We start from the raw sequence: 18062 nt of genomic DNA, 5'->3' as shown, positions 1-18062 counted from the left end.
TATAAAACAAACGTAAAATGAATAACAAATTTCTTTTCAAACCCCAATCCAAACCCCATTGTCCAAAAATGTAATAAAATAAAAAACAAAAAATCTACAAATCAAAATGAAAACAAAATTATTTCAATTGAAATTTAAAAACAAATACGAAAATAAATTGTAGTTTTAATTTTTTGTTTTTTTAGTTTTCATTTTATTTCATTTCCCCCTTTTCATTTTTTTTTATTTCCTCACAAAAAATATAAAATAAAAAACCCAAAAATAAAATTACTCCATTCAAAAAAAAAAAAAAAAAAAAAAAAAAATACGAAAATAAATTCTAATTTCATTTTATTCTTTTTCTCATTTCTTTTTTTTTATTTCCTCACCAAAAAAAAAAAGAAATTTTAACCTACGATGAGAATCTTTCTAAAGAGAAGACTACAAAACGAGATAAAAAAAAATTAAAAAAAAAATACTTACACACCGTTACAACGTTTCTCATATAAGGTGAAACGCGAAATAGTAATAGAAGAAGATAGAAAAGTAGTTAAAGAAAAAGAGAAAGATACACACACACACATATATATAAAAAGATAGAAAAGATGGTGGGGATTGGTTAAAGGCAAACCAGGAGAGAAACAGGTAAAACAAAAAGTTAAGAAAAAATCAAAAACCAGTCTCCTTCGTGCAGGAGTTGATAGTCCCCAACCTACCCAACTCTCTCTCTCTCTCACACACTTTATATGTATCCGTTTAAACATATATACATAAATATATATACATGTATATATATGTGTTTACGTGTAAGTGTATATTTCTATCTCTTTTTCCCCTTTCGTTGATTTTTTTTATTTTGTTTCTTTTTTTTTCTACTCCATTCCACTCCTTTCAACTACTCTCATCGTTACCACCACCACCACCATTATCCACCACCTCCTTTTCCTCCTCCTCCTCCTCCTCCTCCTCCTCCTCCTCCTCCTCCTCCACCTCCACCTCAACCTCAACCTCCTCCTCCTCTTCCTCCTCCTGGTTTTGCCACGGCGGCGGTTCCTCACGGTCCACGCTCTTCCTTAATTCAGTCCAATGAGAACCGTTCTTCGATTCGTCACACTTGCTAAGAATAATATCGGCGTGCAGTAGGAAAATTTGTTTTATTTTGTTGTTGTTGTTTATTTATATTTATATATAAACAAAAGAAAAAGAAAAAGTGTGATTTTTTTTATTCAAGAAACTTTTTTTTGTGAGGTCAAAAAGACCTCAGTGTCTTCCTCCTCCACCTCCAGCACCACCACCTTTTTCACCCTCTGTCGTCCAATTAAATAAATCGTTTTATTTTTGAATTTCTTACCCCCACCACTGGGACATGAAACTTTAGGATTTTTGTTTTTATACAATTTGATTGCGAACAAATATTTTTCACAAATTGTTTTGTTCTTTTTCTTCTGTTTTTGTTTTGTTTTGTTTGTTAATTATTATTTTATTTTATTTTGTTTTTATTTTTGGTTTTATTTCGTTGTTATTTCCGTTCACCATAACCACCACCATTATAATCATCAAGCACTATCACTCACTCACTCATGTATTTTTCCGAACGAACGCGAACATTCAATACGTGTGTTGAAAACACATAACATCGTGAAGTTTAAGTGTCGTAACGGTGTTTATTAATCCAATGGTTGAATAAAGTTTAAATTAAAGTTATTAAATAAACAAAAAGATTAATTGTTCATTTGAAAGAAGAAGAAATATAATTTACAAAGAAAAAGTAAAAAGAAATTGCAATATTGCAATATTATATGAAGAAAACTAACAAAAATACTAGTAAAATACTAAACAACATACTAGTAAGATAAATACTAAGTAAATAAGTATACATTTTTTAAGTATCGTTTTGCAAAAATAAAATAAAATAAAAGATTAATTTTTTATTTAAAAAAAAGAAATATAATTTACAAAGAACAAATAAAAAGTTATTGCAATATTATATTAACAAAACTAGCAAATACTAGTAACTAGCAAATGTTAGTATATATAAGTATTAATAATTAAATAAGTAAACATTTTTAAGTATTTTTTTATTAAAAAAAGGATAAAATAAAAGATTAATTTTTCATTGAAAATAAAAAATAAAAAGATCTTCCAATATTGCAATATTAAATTAACAAAACTAACAGATACTAGTAACACATAAATACTAGCATTAATAAATAAATAATTAAACATTCCTAAATATCATTTTTATAAAAAAAAACACAAACAATAATTAAAAATTGTTTCTTCTTCTTCTTTCTATTTTTTGTTTATTTTTTTCAATAGGAAATTGTTTGATATGAAAAAGTAGAAACGTTGAATCGAAGGATTCTCACCTGGTCCCAGTTGGTAGTGTCCTCCATTAAGGAACCACTTCTTCTTCTTCTTCTTCCTCTTCCTTTTCTTCTTCTTCTTCTTCTTCGAGTTTCTTAGTAGAGACATGAGTTTCAACAGTCAAGACGACGCACCTCACGACGAAGGAAATGTTTCGACGTACCAGTCGCAACGCGAACCGGTTACGCGCTCTTAAAATAGTTTCTCACGCGTAGGTAACTGGTACGAGGCGTGCTCCTGTTCATTGGAAATACGCTGATCGATGTGCAAGGTAAATATCGATACGCATATATACACACAAACACATATACATATACATATGTGAGTCGTTTATTTTCAAAGTTGTTTCAAATCATTTTTCCAGTTGGTTGGATTACTATAATATCTGGTAACAGTGTACACTATCTGAAGTTTGATGTCATATCAAATCATTTTATAGAAAATAAAAAAGTGATTTTAGGTCAGTTTCATAAAAAAAATTGCTCATATAAAGTTTCTACATTGTTTAAAATTATTTGTGCAGTTGTTTGTTGGTTTACAGTAGTATTTGGTAACGTGTATTACCTGGTAACATGTGCTAACTGAAGTTTGCTGTTGTATAAAATCATTTTGGAGGGAAATAAGAAAGTGAAGTTAGGTCAATTTCAAAGTTAATTGCTCATATATAGTTTTTAAATTGTTTAAAATTATTTGTTTAGTTGTTTATTAGTTTACTGTACTATTTGGTAACGTGTAATAGCTGGTAACATGTGCCAACTGAAGTTTGCTATGATTTAAAATCATTTTAAAGGAAATTAAAAAGTAGTGTTAGGTCAATTTCAAAATAAATTACTCGTATTTATTGTCTAAGTTATTTAAAATCCATTTGTTTAGTTGTATATTGGTTTACTGTACTATCTGGTAACTTGTACTAGCTGGTAACATGTGTAAACTGAAGTTTGCTATCATATAAAATCATTTTAAAGAATATTAGAAAGTAGTGTTAGGTCAATTTCAAAGTAAATTGCTCATATATAGTTTCTAACTTGTTTAAAATCATTTGTTTAGTTGTTTATTGGTTTACTGTACTATTTGGTAATGTGTATTACCTGGTAACATGTGCTAAGTGAAGTTTGCTGTCATATACAATCATTTTATAGAAAATTAGAAAGTTGTATTAGGTCAGTTTCAATATAAACAACTCATATATAAGTATATATATCTTCTAAATTATTTAAATCAATTAGCTCAATAATTGTTGGTTAGTTAACTTTATTACTTGGTAGCATGTATTACCTAGTAATTTGTACTATCTGAAGTTTGCTGTGGTATACAATTATTTGGGGTGAAAAAAAGAAAGTTGTGTTAGGTCAATTTCAAAGTAAATTCCTCATTTATATTTTCTAAGTTGTTTAAAATCATATATCCAGTTGTTTATTAGTTTACTGTACTATTTGATAACATGTAATAACTGGTAACATGTGCTAACTGAAGTTTACTGCTGTATAAAATCATTTTGGAGGGAAATAAGAGAGTGAAGTTAGGTCAATTTCAAAATAAACAACTCATATATATGTTCTAAGTTGTTTAAAATCATTTATCCAGTTATTTATTAATAACCTGTACTACCTGGTTGCATATAATACTTGGTACCATGTACTACCTGAAATTAGCTGTTTTATAAATTCATTTTGTAGAAAAAAGTGAATGAAACTAATTCAGTTTCAAAATAAACAATTCATATATGTAAAAATATTTTTTATAAATTGTTAAAAATCATTTGTCCAATTGTTTTTTAATTAATTGTACTATTTGGTAGCATGTAGTACCTGCAATTAATTGTTTTATAAAAATATTTTGCAAAAGAACAAGAAAGTTGAGTTAGAACACTCTCAAAATAACTGTCTCATATATATAGATAGATTTTTCCTAAATTGTTTAAACTATTTACTGAGTTCTTTTGTTAATTAACTGTACTACTTGGTAGCATGTATTACCTGGTATCATTTACTACCTGAAATTAGCTGCTGTATGAAATCACTTTACCAGAAAAAAAGAACATAATGTTAGATCAGTTTCAAAATAAATTGCTCATATATATATGTATATATGAATGTGTATGAACATATAAGAAAATGATTGCAATAGTTCAATGTGTATATAATAAACAAATACATACAAAGTTTTATCATTAATTTGAAATGACGAAATGCAATAAAGTTGTCAACATTTGATTACTCAACAATTTATTCTATAATAATTGCGTAGAATTATTATACAGTAAATTACGTATATTCATAGTTATTATCAATATCTTTAGGTCATTCAGTTCAAAGTTTAGATCTTTCAGAAGATCAAGTTCATCATTTCGAAATCGATTAAGTCATTTTCAAGTTTTTTTTTTGTTTAACTTTTTTTAAAACAGTATTACGTCTTTGATTGTTTATTTCTTGCGTAGTTTCCTAGTATAATAGTATAATAACAAAAGACGATGAAAATATAGTTACTTTTTATTCTTTGTTTTGTTTTGAATAATTAACAGGTTCATTATAATTAAATAAACTTTGTTTCTTTAAATGTTATCTAAATTCTATTGAATATATTTATAATAAATAATTTTTAATGAATAAATTAAATCATATTTAAACAATCTTTCCTTCTTTAAATATAATCTTTAATAAAATTCTTGTTTAATACTCATTAATTAATTATTAAATTAATTAATATAATTATAACATAATTGAATTAATTAATTATTAAAAATGCTTGTTTTCATTTTTCAAAGTTATTCTGATTAACAACGAATTTAAATAATTGTTAAATAATAATATAATTATAAAATAAATATAAATACAATCAAAAATGATTTTTGCATATATTAACAAATAAATAATGCAAGATTGAATGTATCTATGAAAATCGTACACGAACTTTTGCAATCACTCAATATATATATATGTATGTATGTGTGTTGTATCTAATCAAATGCGCACTGTATTAAAAGATCAGATAAATTGTTAAAGCGTGAACAAGATTTCTCAATCGTGTTAACTTCGATTTATCGTTCAAGTTGTATCGACAAATATATCTCAACATATTTAGACATTTTATTTTATCTTAAACTTTTCATCTTTCTTTTAATTAAATTACATTGGTTTCAGTATTTCTAATATTTTTTTTTAATATTATATATATCAAGACTTAATTATATGAAAGACAAATATTTAAACAAAAATTCAAACTATTTATATATTTATTTAATATATCATTTGATAAAATCAATGCAACTCTAAATAAATGTCCAGTAAACATAATATAATCAATTATGAATAAATAAATATATTAAATAAATATTTCAATGAAATGAACAATATTCAAATGATTATCAAATAATTATTCATTTTTTTTAATTATATATCTTGCAATATATACTTTTTATAGTTTAAGTACTGATGAACAATGTTTTCCTATTAATTAATATTTATTATATATATATATATATATTAAACTGTAAAATATATAATATAATATATACTATTATAAAATAAAATTAAAAAACTTGATTTATAACATAACCTATTAGGAATAAATAAATATTACTATAATATAAATATTCAAATGAAAAATAAATGCTATTCAAATAATTCAATATAAATTCAATAATCAAATTACAAAATAAATATTACAACATATACACACATATTATTTACACACAAATCAAAAATAGTAATTAAAATTAATGATAAACAACATTATCCTACTAATTAATATTCAATTTAATTAAATATTAAAATACACACATAAATAAATAAATATATATATATTTAAAACCTTGTATAAAAAAAAATTGGTATTGGTATTAAAATTGAACATTGGATTGAATAATTCAATTGAGATCGTTCCCCTTTCGTTTATTCGCATCAGGTGGGTATCACGTTAGGTATACACTACTACCACCACTATCTATCTACCTACCTTTATTATACCTGTTGCCTTTCTTTCAATAAAGTAGTAGTATTAGTAGTAGTAGTAGTAGTAGTAGATTGGTGTTTGTTATTGAAGTTATTTCATCGCCTCAGGCCAGAACAAGGCGAGGCTCTCTTAACAAGTACGCAAGTTCTGTCCATGAACGATGACGGACAAACATAGTTTATGATTATGTTAGTTAACATACTAATGGAATTTCTATAAAACGTATTAGAAACATTTTGATCTAAGTAAAATTAACGAATAATTATTTACAACATTATTTAACGAAATCTTTTAACATGAACGTTTCATTTTGATTCAATTTTTTTGTTTATTTTTCTTTTAAATGTTTTAATTTAAGAAATTAATTTTTAATTGTTTATTAAAAATTATATCTAACGTTTGTGTGCGTGTGTTGATGAGAAAATATAAAATAATATTGAAATACGAATAATATTGTATTTTGTTTAAATAATAATTATTATATCTTTATATTGTCGTTAATTTATCGTTTTAAATTAAATACAATTTAATTATTATCAAATGTGTGTTGATTAACAAAATAAAATAATAAAAATAAGTAATATAAAATGATATAAAAATTTTTCTAAAATAATAACCAACTAAATATCATTGTAATTATTAATTTAATAATTTAATTAATAAATTAATAATTACTTTATATTTGTATTATACCATTATATTATTATAATATTTCGTTTGTTTGTATGTTGATAAGAAAGGAAGATAAAATAATAAAAACAAATTTATGAATATTAACCTTCTTTACCACGCTTACCACACTTGGGTCCAAGGGACCCAGACCTTTTTTTGCAACTTCAGTCATTTTTCTCAATTGTTCAACTTTGATAATTTTTTCAACATATTTAAATTTAATTTAAAGCTATAAAACCTATATAATATTTTTAAGTAAGTATTAAAGAAGTGTCAAAAAAAATGTTGAAGTAAATCTATGCAATAGTTTTTGTTTTATAACAATTTTTCTCACCCGGGTCCAAAAGACCCGGGTGTGGTAAGCGTGTTCCTCTAGGAAGAGTGGTAAGCAATGGTTAAAAAAGAAAATTGAAACAAATTTAAATTTCATTATTAATTTCACAAAATTTGAAACAAATTTAAACAATATTAAACAAAATTAAAACAATATTAAAAAAAATAATATTTTAATATTATTATATTTAATATATAAAAAATAAATTATATTAATAATTGAAAACCAATTAATATTATTAAATAATATTAAATATTAAATAATAATTATAAATATACCATTATTATAATTATATATATTATAATTATATTATTTATATTATAATTATAATTATACTCAATAAATAATATAATAATTAAAAACCAACTCTATATATCATTTATAATAATTAATATAAATAATAAAATATAAACAATACAAAAAATCAATTAATCAATATAATCTAATTACTTTCTTAACAAATAATAAATCAAACATTAACACGAATATGAAAATTAGTAATCCAATAAATGTTTGTGTTATACAACTCTTGTGGAATCCCTTTTATTCTTCCCTTTAAAAAATTGGGATGATTTCATCCCTCTGAAAGGTAACTGAGTAAAAGGGAGGAAGAGAGAGAAAGAGAGAGAGAGAGAGAGAGAGAGTAAAAAAAAAATAAAAAGAAATAGACTAATACGATAACCATAGATTAGATGTTAGATAAGCGGTTAACATAAAAGAAAAATCTTTTTAAAATAGGTTTGAAAGGCACTCAGTTAAAAACATAGTCCACTTCATTGAATTGTGCGACACCATGGGTGTCTTTTCTCCGTTTATGGGTTAGAACCTTTCCTTTTCTTTTTTCTCTTTTTTTTTCTTCTTCTACTTTTCGGAATCGAAGTGGGGATATATCTCTCAGGTTTGAAGGTTTCAAAAGGTGAGGTAAATGCCTGTGTCCTGTTAGTCGTCCCGTTAAAGTCTTCCGGGCTACGCGTTCATGGGGAAAACAAAAAATAGAAACGTCAAAAGTTCTTTTTTTTCACAAATTTCTTCTCATTTCTTTTTTTTTTTTTTTTTTTAATTTATGTTTAATTTTAATTTTAAATTAATATATATAAAAAAAAAAGAAAACACATTTTGAACATCAATTCGTTTCATTTCGTTTCGTTTCGTTTCGTTTCGTTTCAGTTTGTTTGTTTGTTTGTTTTCTAGTTAGTTTGGTTTAAAAAAAAAAAAAAATAATGAAGTTACGTCGTCAATGTAATAACACATTACTGTATAGATTTGTAAGTATAAATCTATATATATATATATATATATGTTGATGTGTGAATGTGTGTGTGTCTGTATATATTGGTTTATAAGTTGGTGACACATTAGTCACCTTGTTGTAATCATAGTGTGTGGTTGTATATGATATAAATAGATATTTAATTAACACCTTAGAAAAGATACAACTGTATTCAACGTAATTGTTATCTTGCATTTGGATTTTAACGTGTTACAAGTTTTAAATACAATCTTTTTATCTTTTTATATTGATTCATACTTATTTTTCGTTAATATTTTCTATTATTATTCTTATTATTATTATTATTATTAGAATGATCAAGTGTAAACAATTTTTGAACTGAATTCAAATAATGATACAGTTTAATTGTACCGATACTTCATTTAAATTGAAACTGTTAAATCAAATGAAACATGGTGATTTAAAAACAAATAAAAAAGATTAAATAATAATGGGTAATGTTTTATAATAAATAAACAATAAATTCTAACAATTTTTAAACTGAATTTAAATAATAATTAAGTTTAATTATACTGAAATACTTCATTTCAATTGAAACTGTTAAATCAAATGAATCAAAGTGATTTAAAACTAAACGAAAAGATTAAACAATAATTGATAGTGTTTTATAATAAAGAAAAATATAATATTTAATAAAGTGTAAACAATTTGTAAAAGTAAATTTAAAATATTGATCAAGTTTTACAATATACTGATATATTAATTTAATTTTAAATGAAACATTCAAATTAAAACTGGTTCAATAAAATTCAAATTAAACTGTTCAACAAATCGTATCTCTCATACGATGAAAAAAAAAGAAAAACAATATAAACAAAATAATTAATTTACTTTAATAGAAAAACAAATTATCAACTGTTAATATAAATTGTAAATTAAATATAATATTAAACACGATGATATTATTATGACAATTTAACCCCACATTAAATTCTGTTGAAGTAAATAAATAATACAATTATAATATTAATCTTAACGTTAGATTTACAAACTGATATTAATTTGACTAATTTCAAATTTTTTTTGGCTACATATATATATATATATATATATATATATATATATATATATATATATATATATATATATACTATATACATGTTTATAAATAAATAAAACTTCTATATTATTTTTTATTCTTTTAAAATATATCTTAATTTTTAATACCAAATCAGAAATGTTTATAAAGCAAACTTCTTCATTGAAACAATATTCGTAAATTTTTACAAAAAATATAAATAAAATAAACAAATATTATTAAAAATATATAAAAATAAAAATAAACAAATTATCTATAAATTTTGATTACATAAATAAATAATACAATCGTAATATTAATTTAACGTTAGATTTACAAACTGATATTAATTTGAGTAATTTCAAATATTTTTTGGTTACATATATTCAATATTATATATATATATATATAAATAAATAAAACTTAAATATTATTTTTTATTCTTTTAAAATATATACCATATAAATTAATACCATAATAAGAAATATTTTAATATCATAAATAAAAATATTTTGATAACATTTAATACCATAATTAGAAATATTTTAATACCATAATAAGAAATATTTAAAATCCACTTCTACATTCAAACAATATTCATACATTTTTACAAAAATATAATAAACGAAATCTCCATAAATCTAATATTAATAACTTTGAATGTTTATGATATATCATAAACATATAAATGATATCTATTTCTCTTATGAAAGTTGAGAAAACAACGAAAGCAACCAAAGAAGTAAAAGGTTTAAGACGAAATATAATTCAACAGTGTATGTATATATGTATATATATATCCTAAATTGAACTGAAATTTTCGTTCTTTTCGTTAACACGTATATCTCTTTCCCTTTCTCACATTATAATGTACTGACTCATGTTCATGAATATTCTTAATAATCTTAATCGAGCCTTATCGTCGTAATCAACGTGTTTCGTCTTTTCAAAACGTTGAAAAATATCATTCTAACTGATGGATCTTATTCTTTATCCTTTTATTTAACATTTCTTTACTTTCCAGTTCTATTTTTAATTTTATTTCTGTTTATCAACGTGTGTGTTGTTCATCAATGTGTGTTTTCTTCATAATCTTTCAAAACTTTGAATATTTTTCAAAGTTGGTGTCTTATTTTTTATACTTTTATTTAACATTTGTTAGCTTTCCAATTTTGTTTTTAGTTTTCTTTTTATTTTTGTTCATCAACGTGTGTTTTGTTCATCATCTTTCAAAACTTTGAAAAATATACTAACTGGTGTCTTATTCTTTATACATTCATTTAACATTTGTTTACTTTCCAGTTTTGTTTTTCGTTTTCTTTTTATTTTTGTTCATCAACGTGTGTTTTGTTCATCATCTTTCAAAACTTTAAAAAATATAATACAAACTGATGTCTTATTCTTGATCCTTTTATTTAACATTTGTTAGCTTTCCAATTTTGTTTTTAGTTTTATCCATCAATGTGTGTTTTGTTCATAAACGTGTGTTTTGTTCATAATCTTTCAAAACTTTAAAAAATATAATACAAACTGGTGTCTTATTCTTTATCTTTTCATTTAACATTTCTTTTCTTTCTAATTTCATTTTTGTTTTGATTTTTGTTCATCATCTTTTGAAACGTTAAAAAATGTAATACAAATTGGATTACATTTCTTCTTTATCATTAATCTTTTTCATTTAACTTTTCATTGTTTTCCAGTATTGTTCTTATTCTTGTTCATGTTTGACAGTTTCAATTGATTTATAATGCATTTATATAGATGAATGTAAAATAATGTATTTAATTAACGAATGTTTTTATTTAGAACACAATGACGTGCAGAAACGAGCTGACGATGATGAAGATGACGATGATGATCAGCTCCATGTTTATCATTGGAATTCTTCTTCTGGTTACTAAAATCAATTACACGGATGGCTGTAACGAAGCCATTTGTGCTAGCGTCGTTAGTAAATGCATGCTAACGCAAAGTTGCAAATGTGATCTTGTCACCTGTACTTGTTGCAAGGAGTGTTTCTCGTGTCTCAGTTATTTATACGACGAATGTTGTTCTTGCGTTGGTAAGTTTTTATAATAATCAAAAAACAAACAAATATAAATCAAATGTGATCGTTTAACTGTTAGGATGAATCAAAAGTACGTACTTTTATTGTTTATTGTTTCAAATAGTGCAATGTTTGTTTTGAAATCATTAAAATTACTTTATATGCAAGTGAAACGTTCATTTAAAAAACTGCACCATCTTCTTGGTTGACCATAATAATATAAAATACTAATACTAATACTATGAATTGGCAATGTACAAAAGTATTCAATCAAAAGTACGTACTATTATTGTTTATTGTTTTAAATAGTGCAATGTTTTGTTTAAAGTCAATAAAATTACTTTATATGCAAGTGAAATATTTGAACTACTATGTCGAGTGTGACTCGACATAAGTTTTATCTAAAAATATACCATACACTTCAAAATTACAAAATAGAACAATAATCTAAATAAAACAGATATTTAATTAAATTTGTTTCTATCTTTATATATTGAAATTGTGCGTGTGTTATATATTATTTAAATATTATTAAATTAAATTTCCCATAAAATATTTAAAAGCATTGATATCATTGCTGATAACAAAATTGAAATATAATTCAAATTGCAAATAACTATAATAAAAAACAAACGAACTTTTTGGTTCACTCTAACAACACAAAATCTAAAAATATTACTCATTACAAACTAACATATTTGAATTGTTTATTTTTTTGTTTTGTAAAATGTACTTTTGATAAAAATTAATTTTTAACCAAAAACTGTACAAAAAAAACTTTTGATTCATCCTAATAACAATAATAATAATAATACAACGATTGAAAATTCTTCCTATGTTAATTTTGTGTTTTTTTCTATTTCAAAAAAAAAAACAAAGATCTCTGCCCAAAACCGAACATCACGGACAACCCGTTGAGCAAAAAATCCCACGTGGAAGATTTCAGCGAACCGGTACCAGGTCTCTTCCAAGCACTCACAGCAGAACCGGATCCTCGCGGACGTTGGCTCACCTTTAGCTTCCCAGTCGATTTTGACATGGCCTTGTTTGCGCCAAAACAAGATAAAGAAATCAAATATCACATGCGTAAGTATAAAATTAATAAAATTAATATCATTTTCTATTCTTCTTATTTAAATATACCATTATACTCGAAAACTATTTGCAATTTTAATTAAAACACTAAACGTACTTCATGAAACATTAACTAACATTAATTAAATCAACAAATGACTGATTGTCAATTATTATTTTTCTGATAAATAATTTCTTATTAAATTATATTATATATATTATTTTTAATTAACCAAAAATTCATGATCAAAATAACAATTTTTTACAACTAGTTACGTTTAGTGTTAAAAACTAGAAACCCCCAGACCCTTAACCCCACCACAAGTATTACAATTATAAAAAAATACACTATAATACTATATATATATATAAATATGTGTTTGTTGTTTTACAGAAACTGCTGATGAAGTTGTGCATCCTTTAAAACCAAACATCATGACAGTAAATTGTACAGTCGTATTTATGGCACAATGCAACTCATGGAACAAATGTCGAGCTTCCTGTCAAAGTATGGGTGCAAACAGTTATAGGTGGTTCCACGATGGTTGTTGTGAGTGTATTGGTGATACGTGCATTAATTATGGTATCAATGAATCCAGGTGTATCCATTGTCCATTGGATAAAGAAGAGGATGATTTAAATGAACAATACGATGATTTTGGTCAGGACGAAGACGATACGGTTGAAGATGATATGGATTAATTCAAATCTTAAATATTAATATAGTGAATAATGTGTACAAACTATGCGAAAAACAATGGAGTTCGCTTTTAAGTGCAATTTTTTTTTCATCAATATTAATATTATCTCCTATAAATATCATTGTATTTGATCAATGATAAAATTTAATCTCACAAATGTGAAAACTTATAACAAGTTTAATCCTTATTTTAAAGGAACTTATCTTAGTGTCCAATAATTATCACTAGGATCAGAACATTTTAATTAAACCATGACAAACAACTAGATTATTTTATTTTAAGTATTTTAACGTGATCTTTTTAGCGTGTAAGAATTTCACGAAAATTGTCTTTTGTCCTATTTTATTTACCAAACCCCCACCCCCACCCCCTACCCCTATTTTTAAATTATTTTTTTAAGATAAATTTTTTAATGTCTTGTTTTAATTTAATTCAACGAAATACGACATCCATTTTTAAGAATCAAAATTCGTTGATATTTCAACTATCGAATAAAAAATAGAAGCATGAATTTTTAATATGCATTTTTTGTTTTGTTTGTTTAAATAAAACACTATCTTATTGTTTAATGGTCAAACATGTTCATGATTCGTCACTGTACATGACTGCAGCGACATAAACAACATACAAAGAAAAGATAATCATAAATCAATTGAAATATCTTGATGTGTAATATTAATTTATCTGATAATCCGAAATAGTATGTTTTACCTATTATTATTATTATTATTATTATTATTATTATTATATACTGTGCCATACAAATAAAAATTGTAAATATATACGTCAATATATATATATATATATATTATGTATTTTAAAATTTATTTTTTCTTTTCTTTCTATACCGACACACACATCTCATTTTCATTATTTTAGTTTATTTACTTTCCTCTTACTTTGTTTAAAGGTTTCACAATTTTATGATATGAAATAAATAATTGATTTATACTAATTTATTACATCATCATCATCATCATTATCATAATCATCGTACGAATGAATGAATTCGTGTTTCGTATTAATTACAAAATCATAATTAATTAACATAATCTACAATAACTCATTAATTCTCAATTAATTTCAATAAATTATGATATGTTTAGTTATTGCACTCAAATTTGTCTTTTCATTTAATTTGACGACGACAATAATATAATAAATATAATAATTATATTATTACAACAAAAATTTTACATTACACTTTTAAAACCTTTGTTTTTTTTTCTTTTTATTATAATTCCAATTAATTGGAACTCAATTTTTTTCTCTTCCTTTGGGAATATAAATATGAAAGAATAACGAATAACAATTTTACTTATATTTTTCTCCCTATTTGTTTCATTTTTTTTTTTTATAGACTCATAATCTATATGAGTCATTAAAAGTTAAAACACATATTTTTGTCATATTATGCTCATAAATATCAAACATGTAAATGTCACAAATGGAATTAGTAGAATCACTATGTGATTCTGTCAAAAATTTGTCAATTTTTAAGTCACTTCAAACTTTAATTCTCTGATCATTGAATTTAACTATAAATTTTTAATTAAAGTTTCCAAGAGAAAGAGAGACAAATAGAGTTTATAAGTGACTTATCACATTATAATTTATCATCACATATTAAATGATATAATAATAATAATTAGAAGCTAGAAAAAAAAAACATGAACACACACACATTGTTTTTAGGTCGGCGGATGTTCGTCTTGTACTTCACTGCTTTCTGGTAATTTTATGAAAGGTACGTCATTGCCACTCCACATACTATATAATTGAGACCTTGAACATTCCTAAAATAATACATACACAAATGTGTACCAATATTTTGAAATAAAAACAAAAGAAGTTCAATTATGATATTTTAAATCATTTAAATGCATACCCCACCACCACCAGCACTTTCAGAACCAGAACGACTATAAGCAGAAACACATGAATCTGTTGATGAACTACTCTTTCTTGATGGCATAGCTTCAGTTGTTCCTAAGAAGCAAACAATTATTTCTTTTCTTATTTTTTCACCTAACCTTAACACACATACAACTTACCAAGTTCATTTTCCCTGTGATCACTATTATGAGAATGAATGCTATCTTTGCTATCCCCATAACCACTACCACTAGCAACACTCTGCTCTGTGATAGGAAAAACAATCAATCAAATCTATCAAACTTAATACAAATGAGAACATCATTGACACAAATAAATTATACCTGAATCTCTGTGTTCACCACTGTGAACACTTTGATCGCTGTCACGATGACCAGATTGATCAGACTGATCACTTGAATGTGAATCATGTGGCCAACACCTAGGTGAACATACTCTGCGTGGTTCAGGCCAAACTGTTGCTGAATCGTAATTAGTTTCATAATTACATGTAGTTAAAGTCACACCAGGAATGTGCTGAGTCGTGTACACTGATAATTGATTCGTTGGCCTGATACCTAAAAAGTATACAAACATGACCTTTTTATTTCTAAATCAACGTAGTATTATGTGTTATCCTTGCATTAGTTTCTACCTGGTTTACAAGAAAGAAGTTGAATTGCTTCACGAAGACCATCCTGACTAGCCATAGTGGAAGCTTTCCACACTGAGTCAGGTGTTGTCGATCTACTACGGTCCTGATGGGGTACTTTCAGTCTTGATCTAACTTCTTGTCGTGGCCATTCAGTAACATGTCGACAATCCCATGGCATGGACCATCTTCTCATAGTATTTTCTGAAGATTCTCCAGACATGTCTGCTGCAGCAGTCTCAGACCACCTCCTCTGAACCTATACATATATATTATTCATGACATATATTTAATATATATGTATATGTATGTTAATCACCTGCAGAGGAAACAATGGATAAGGTAAAGGTGATCTGTGACAATTTTGTACAGACTGTTGTGTTGTAGAAGATGTTATTGGTGATCTGTATAACCTTTCGAAGCATTGTTGAAGGGCAGCGATATCACAGTCAGCACTACCACTTTGCGAACAAGAACATTCTGCCATTCCACCTATAATTAATTTATTATTAATATTTATAAAACAAATATATACAATTAAATAATTCATTATGCTTTTAATTCTTACCAAGGCATTCGCAACAGGCCACACAAAATTGGTATTGCAAGTTAATAAATGTTAACAAGTTGTCTTTTAGAATATCCTAAAATGTAAAATAGAACAGTCTCAATTAATAATAATTATTGATTTTATTTATAAACATAGAAAATAATGATAATACTGACATGTTTATCACCATCATTATTTCTTGCTTCGTGATCCTTCAATGCTGCAATAACATGATTCTTAACGGTGTTACTAGCAACGTTAGTTGCTCTTGATAATTCTTCCCAACCAACAAGACATTGCCCTGATAGACGATATTGAGCTACTGTATCGTGCACTGATAGAAGTGCTTGCAATGATTGTGCCAATTTAGTACCAGCTGTACAGAGATCATTAAGAGTCTATTTAAAAAGAAAATAGAATTAGTATGATTCTATGATCAATCATTTCTATTTATACTTATAATCAAATATAATTACCTGCAAATAAATAAGCCAATTGCCAAGACATTCGTTGACGTCCATTTGACCCTTGTTCATTTGATTATCGATGGTCTTTGACTCCAATCCACTCTCTGCCATATTTAGTATCACTCTCAAATATCTTGATGTCTCTTGAACATATTTAATTGACAAAAGTAAACATACATTTAGTTCTTTTTTTAATAATTCTTACTTATTTTTTATTAGACATATAAAAATGATATGTAAAATGTAATGCAGCGAAGATCAAATTGTATGCGAAGACCAAATTGAGTGCAAAGACCAAATTGTATGCGAATAAAATTGAAACATTACGAATACATATTACATGTATGTATGTAAATTTGTGTATATATATATATATATAAATAAAATAAAATATAATTATAAGTTTTTAAGTAATAATAATAAAAAAAATATAAACAAATGATAATAAGATTATTAAAATATTTAATAAAAAGAGAGAGATATGTATATATATATTATTCTTACATTATCCTTTGGTTTTACATAACTGAAGCAACGAATAACAAAACAATTGCAACATGTATGCCACATTTTTGATATTGTTCTAATAATCCAACTACCGGCGCCATCACGGATCCTTCTTCTTTATTGGAATACCTACAAATTGTAATATAACAAAGTAGATACAAATAAAACTATAGAAACACTTGTCTACACAAGTAGAATAGTTGCCGCATACGACATCTCTCATCGTTGATATTCAAACCATTGGCGACGTTCGAGAATAGAGATGGCGCTACATGTTCAATTGCGGGAACAATTACTTTAAAAAATAAATAAATTATTTATATTTTTTCACCTATACTTTCTCAATTTATTTAATTAATACTTAATATACTAATATTTAATAAAATTTAATAGTAAAAATACAAAATTTGAAACATTGATTTGAATTAAAAATCGATAAAATTCAAATCAACGATTTGAATATTATCAGAGGGGAAAAATTCAAAATGGCGTTGAATGAATTCAAAACAATTACTTTATAAAAAAATAAAAACATAAATTACCACGATAAAAAGACTTTTTAATGATAATAATTAAT

At 25.0% G+C, this 18062-nt stretch overlaps 2 protein-coding genes across 3 annotated transcripts; one reads left to right on the top strand and one right to left on the bottom strand.

Annotated features, from left to right (window-relative positions):
• The first annotated feature begins 1978 nt into the window (after positions 1 to 1978).
• On the top strand, positions 1979 to 13958 carry LOC107071685 (twisted gastrulation protein homolog 1-A). 2 transcript variants are annotated; one of them, XM_015330888.2, is made up of 4 exons: positions 1979 to 2617; positions 11419 to 11674; positions 12539 to 12745; positions 13128 to 13958. In XM_015330888.2, the coding sequence occupies exons 1-4, from the start codon at positions 2609 to 2611 to the stop codon at positions 13433 to 13435; spliced, it is 780 nt and encodes a 259-aa protein (XP_015186374.1). In that variant the 5' UTR covers positions 1979 to 2608; the 3' UTR covers positions 13436 to 13958. The 2 variants fall into 2 exon arrangements, with proteins under 2 accessions (XP_015186374.1, XP_015186375.1); XM_015330889.2 differs by lacking the exon at positions 1979 to 2617 and adding an exon at positions 10243 to 10388.
• A 337-nt stretch (positions 13959 to 14295) lies between these two features.
• LOC107071684 (uncharacterized) lies at positions 14296 to 17705 on the bottom strand. Its single transcript, XM_015330887.2, has 10 exons — positions 17483 to 17705; positions 16988 to 17119; positions 16688 to 16909; positions 16530 to 16605; positions 16281 to 16453; positions 15965 to 16220; positions 15654 to 15887; positions 15489 to 15575; positions 15323 to 15423; positions 14296 to 15230 (listed from the first exon to the last, which is right to left on the bottom strand). The coding sequence occupies exons 1-10, from the start codon at positions 17546 to 17548 to the stop codon at positions 15126 to 15128; spliced, it is 1452 nt and encodes a 483-aa protein (XP_015186373.1). The 5' UTR covers positions 17549 to 17705; the 3' UTR covers positions 14296 to 15125.
• Between the last annotated feature and the right edge of the window lie 357 nt (positions 17706 to 18062).

The sequence above is a fragment of the Polistes dominula genome, unplaced genomic scaffold (genome assembly GCF_049000335.1).
Source record: "Polistes dominula isolate Pdom_NZ unplaced genomic scaffold, Pdom_raw_medaka contig_80, whole genome shotgun sequence".
In the NCBI taxonomy this organism is placed as follows: Eukaryota; Metazoa; Arthropoda; class Insecta; order Hymenoptera; family Vespidae; genus Polistes; species Polistes dominula.
Note: the sequence above shows the minus strand (reverse complement) of the source record. Positions and strands in the feature narration are given on the sequence as shown.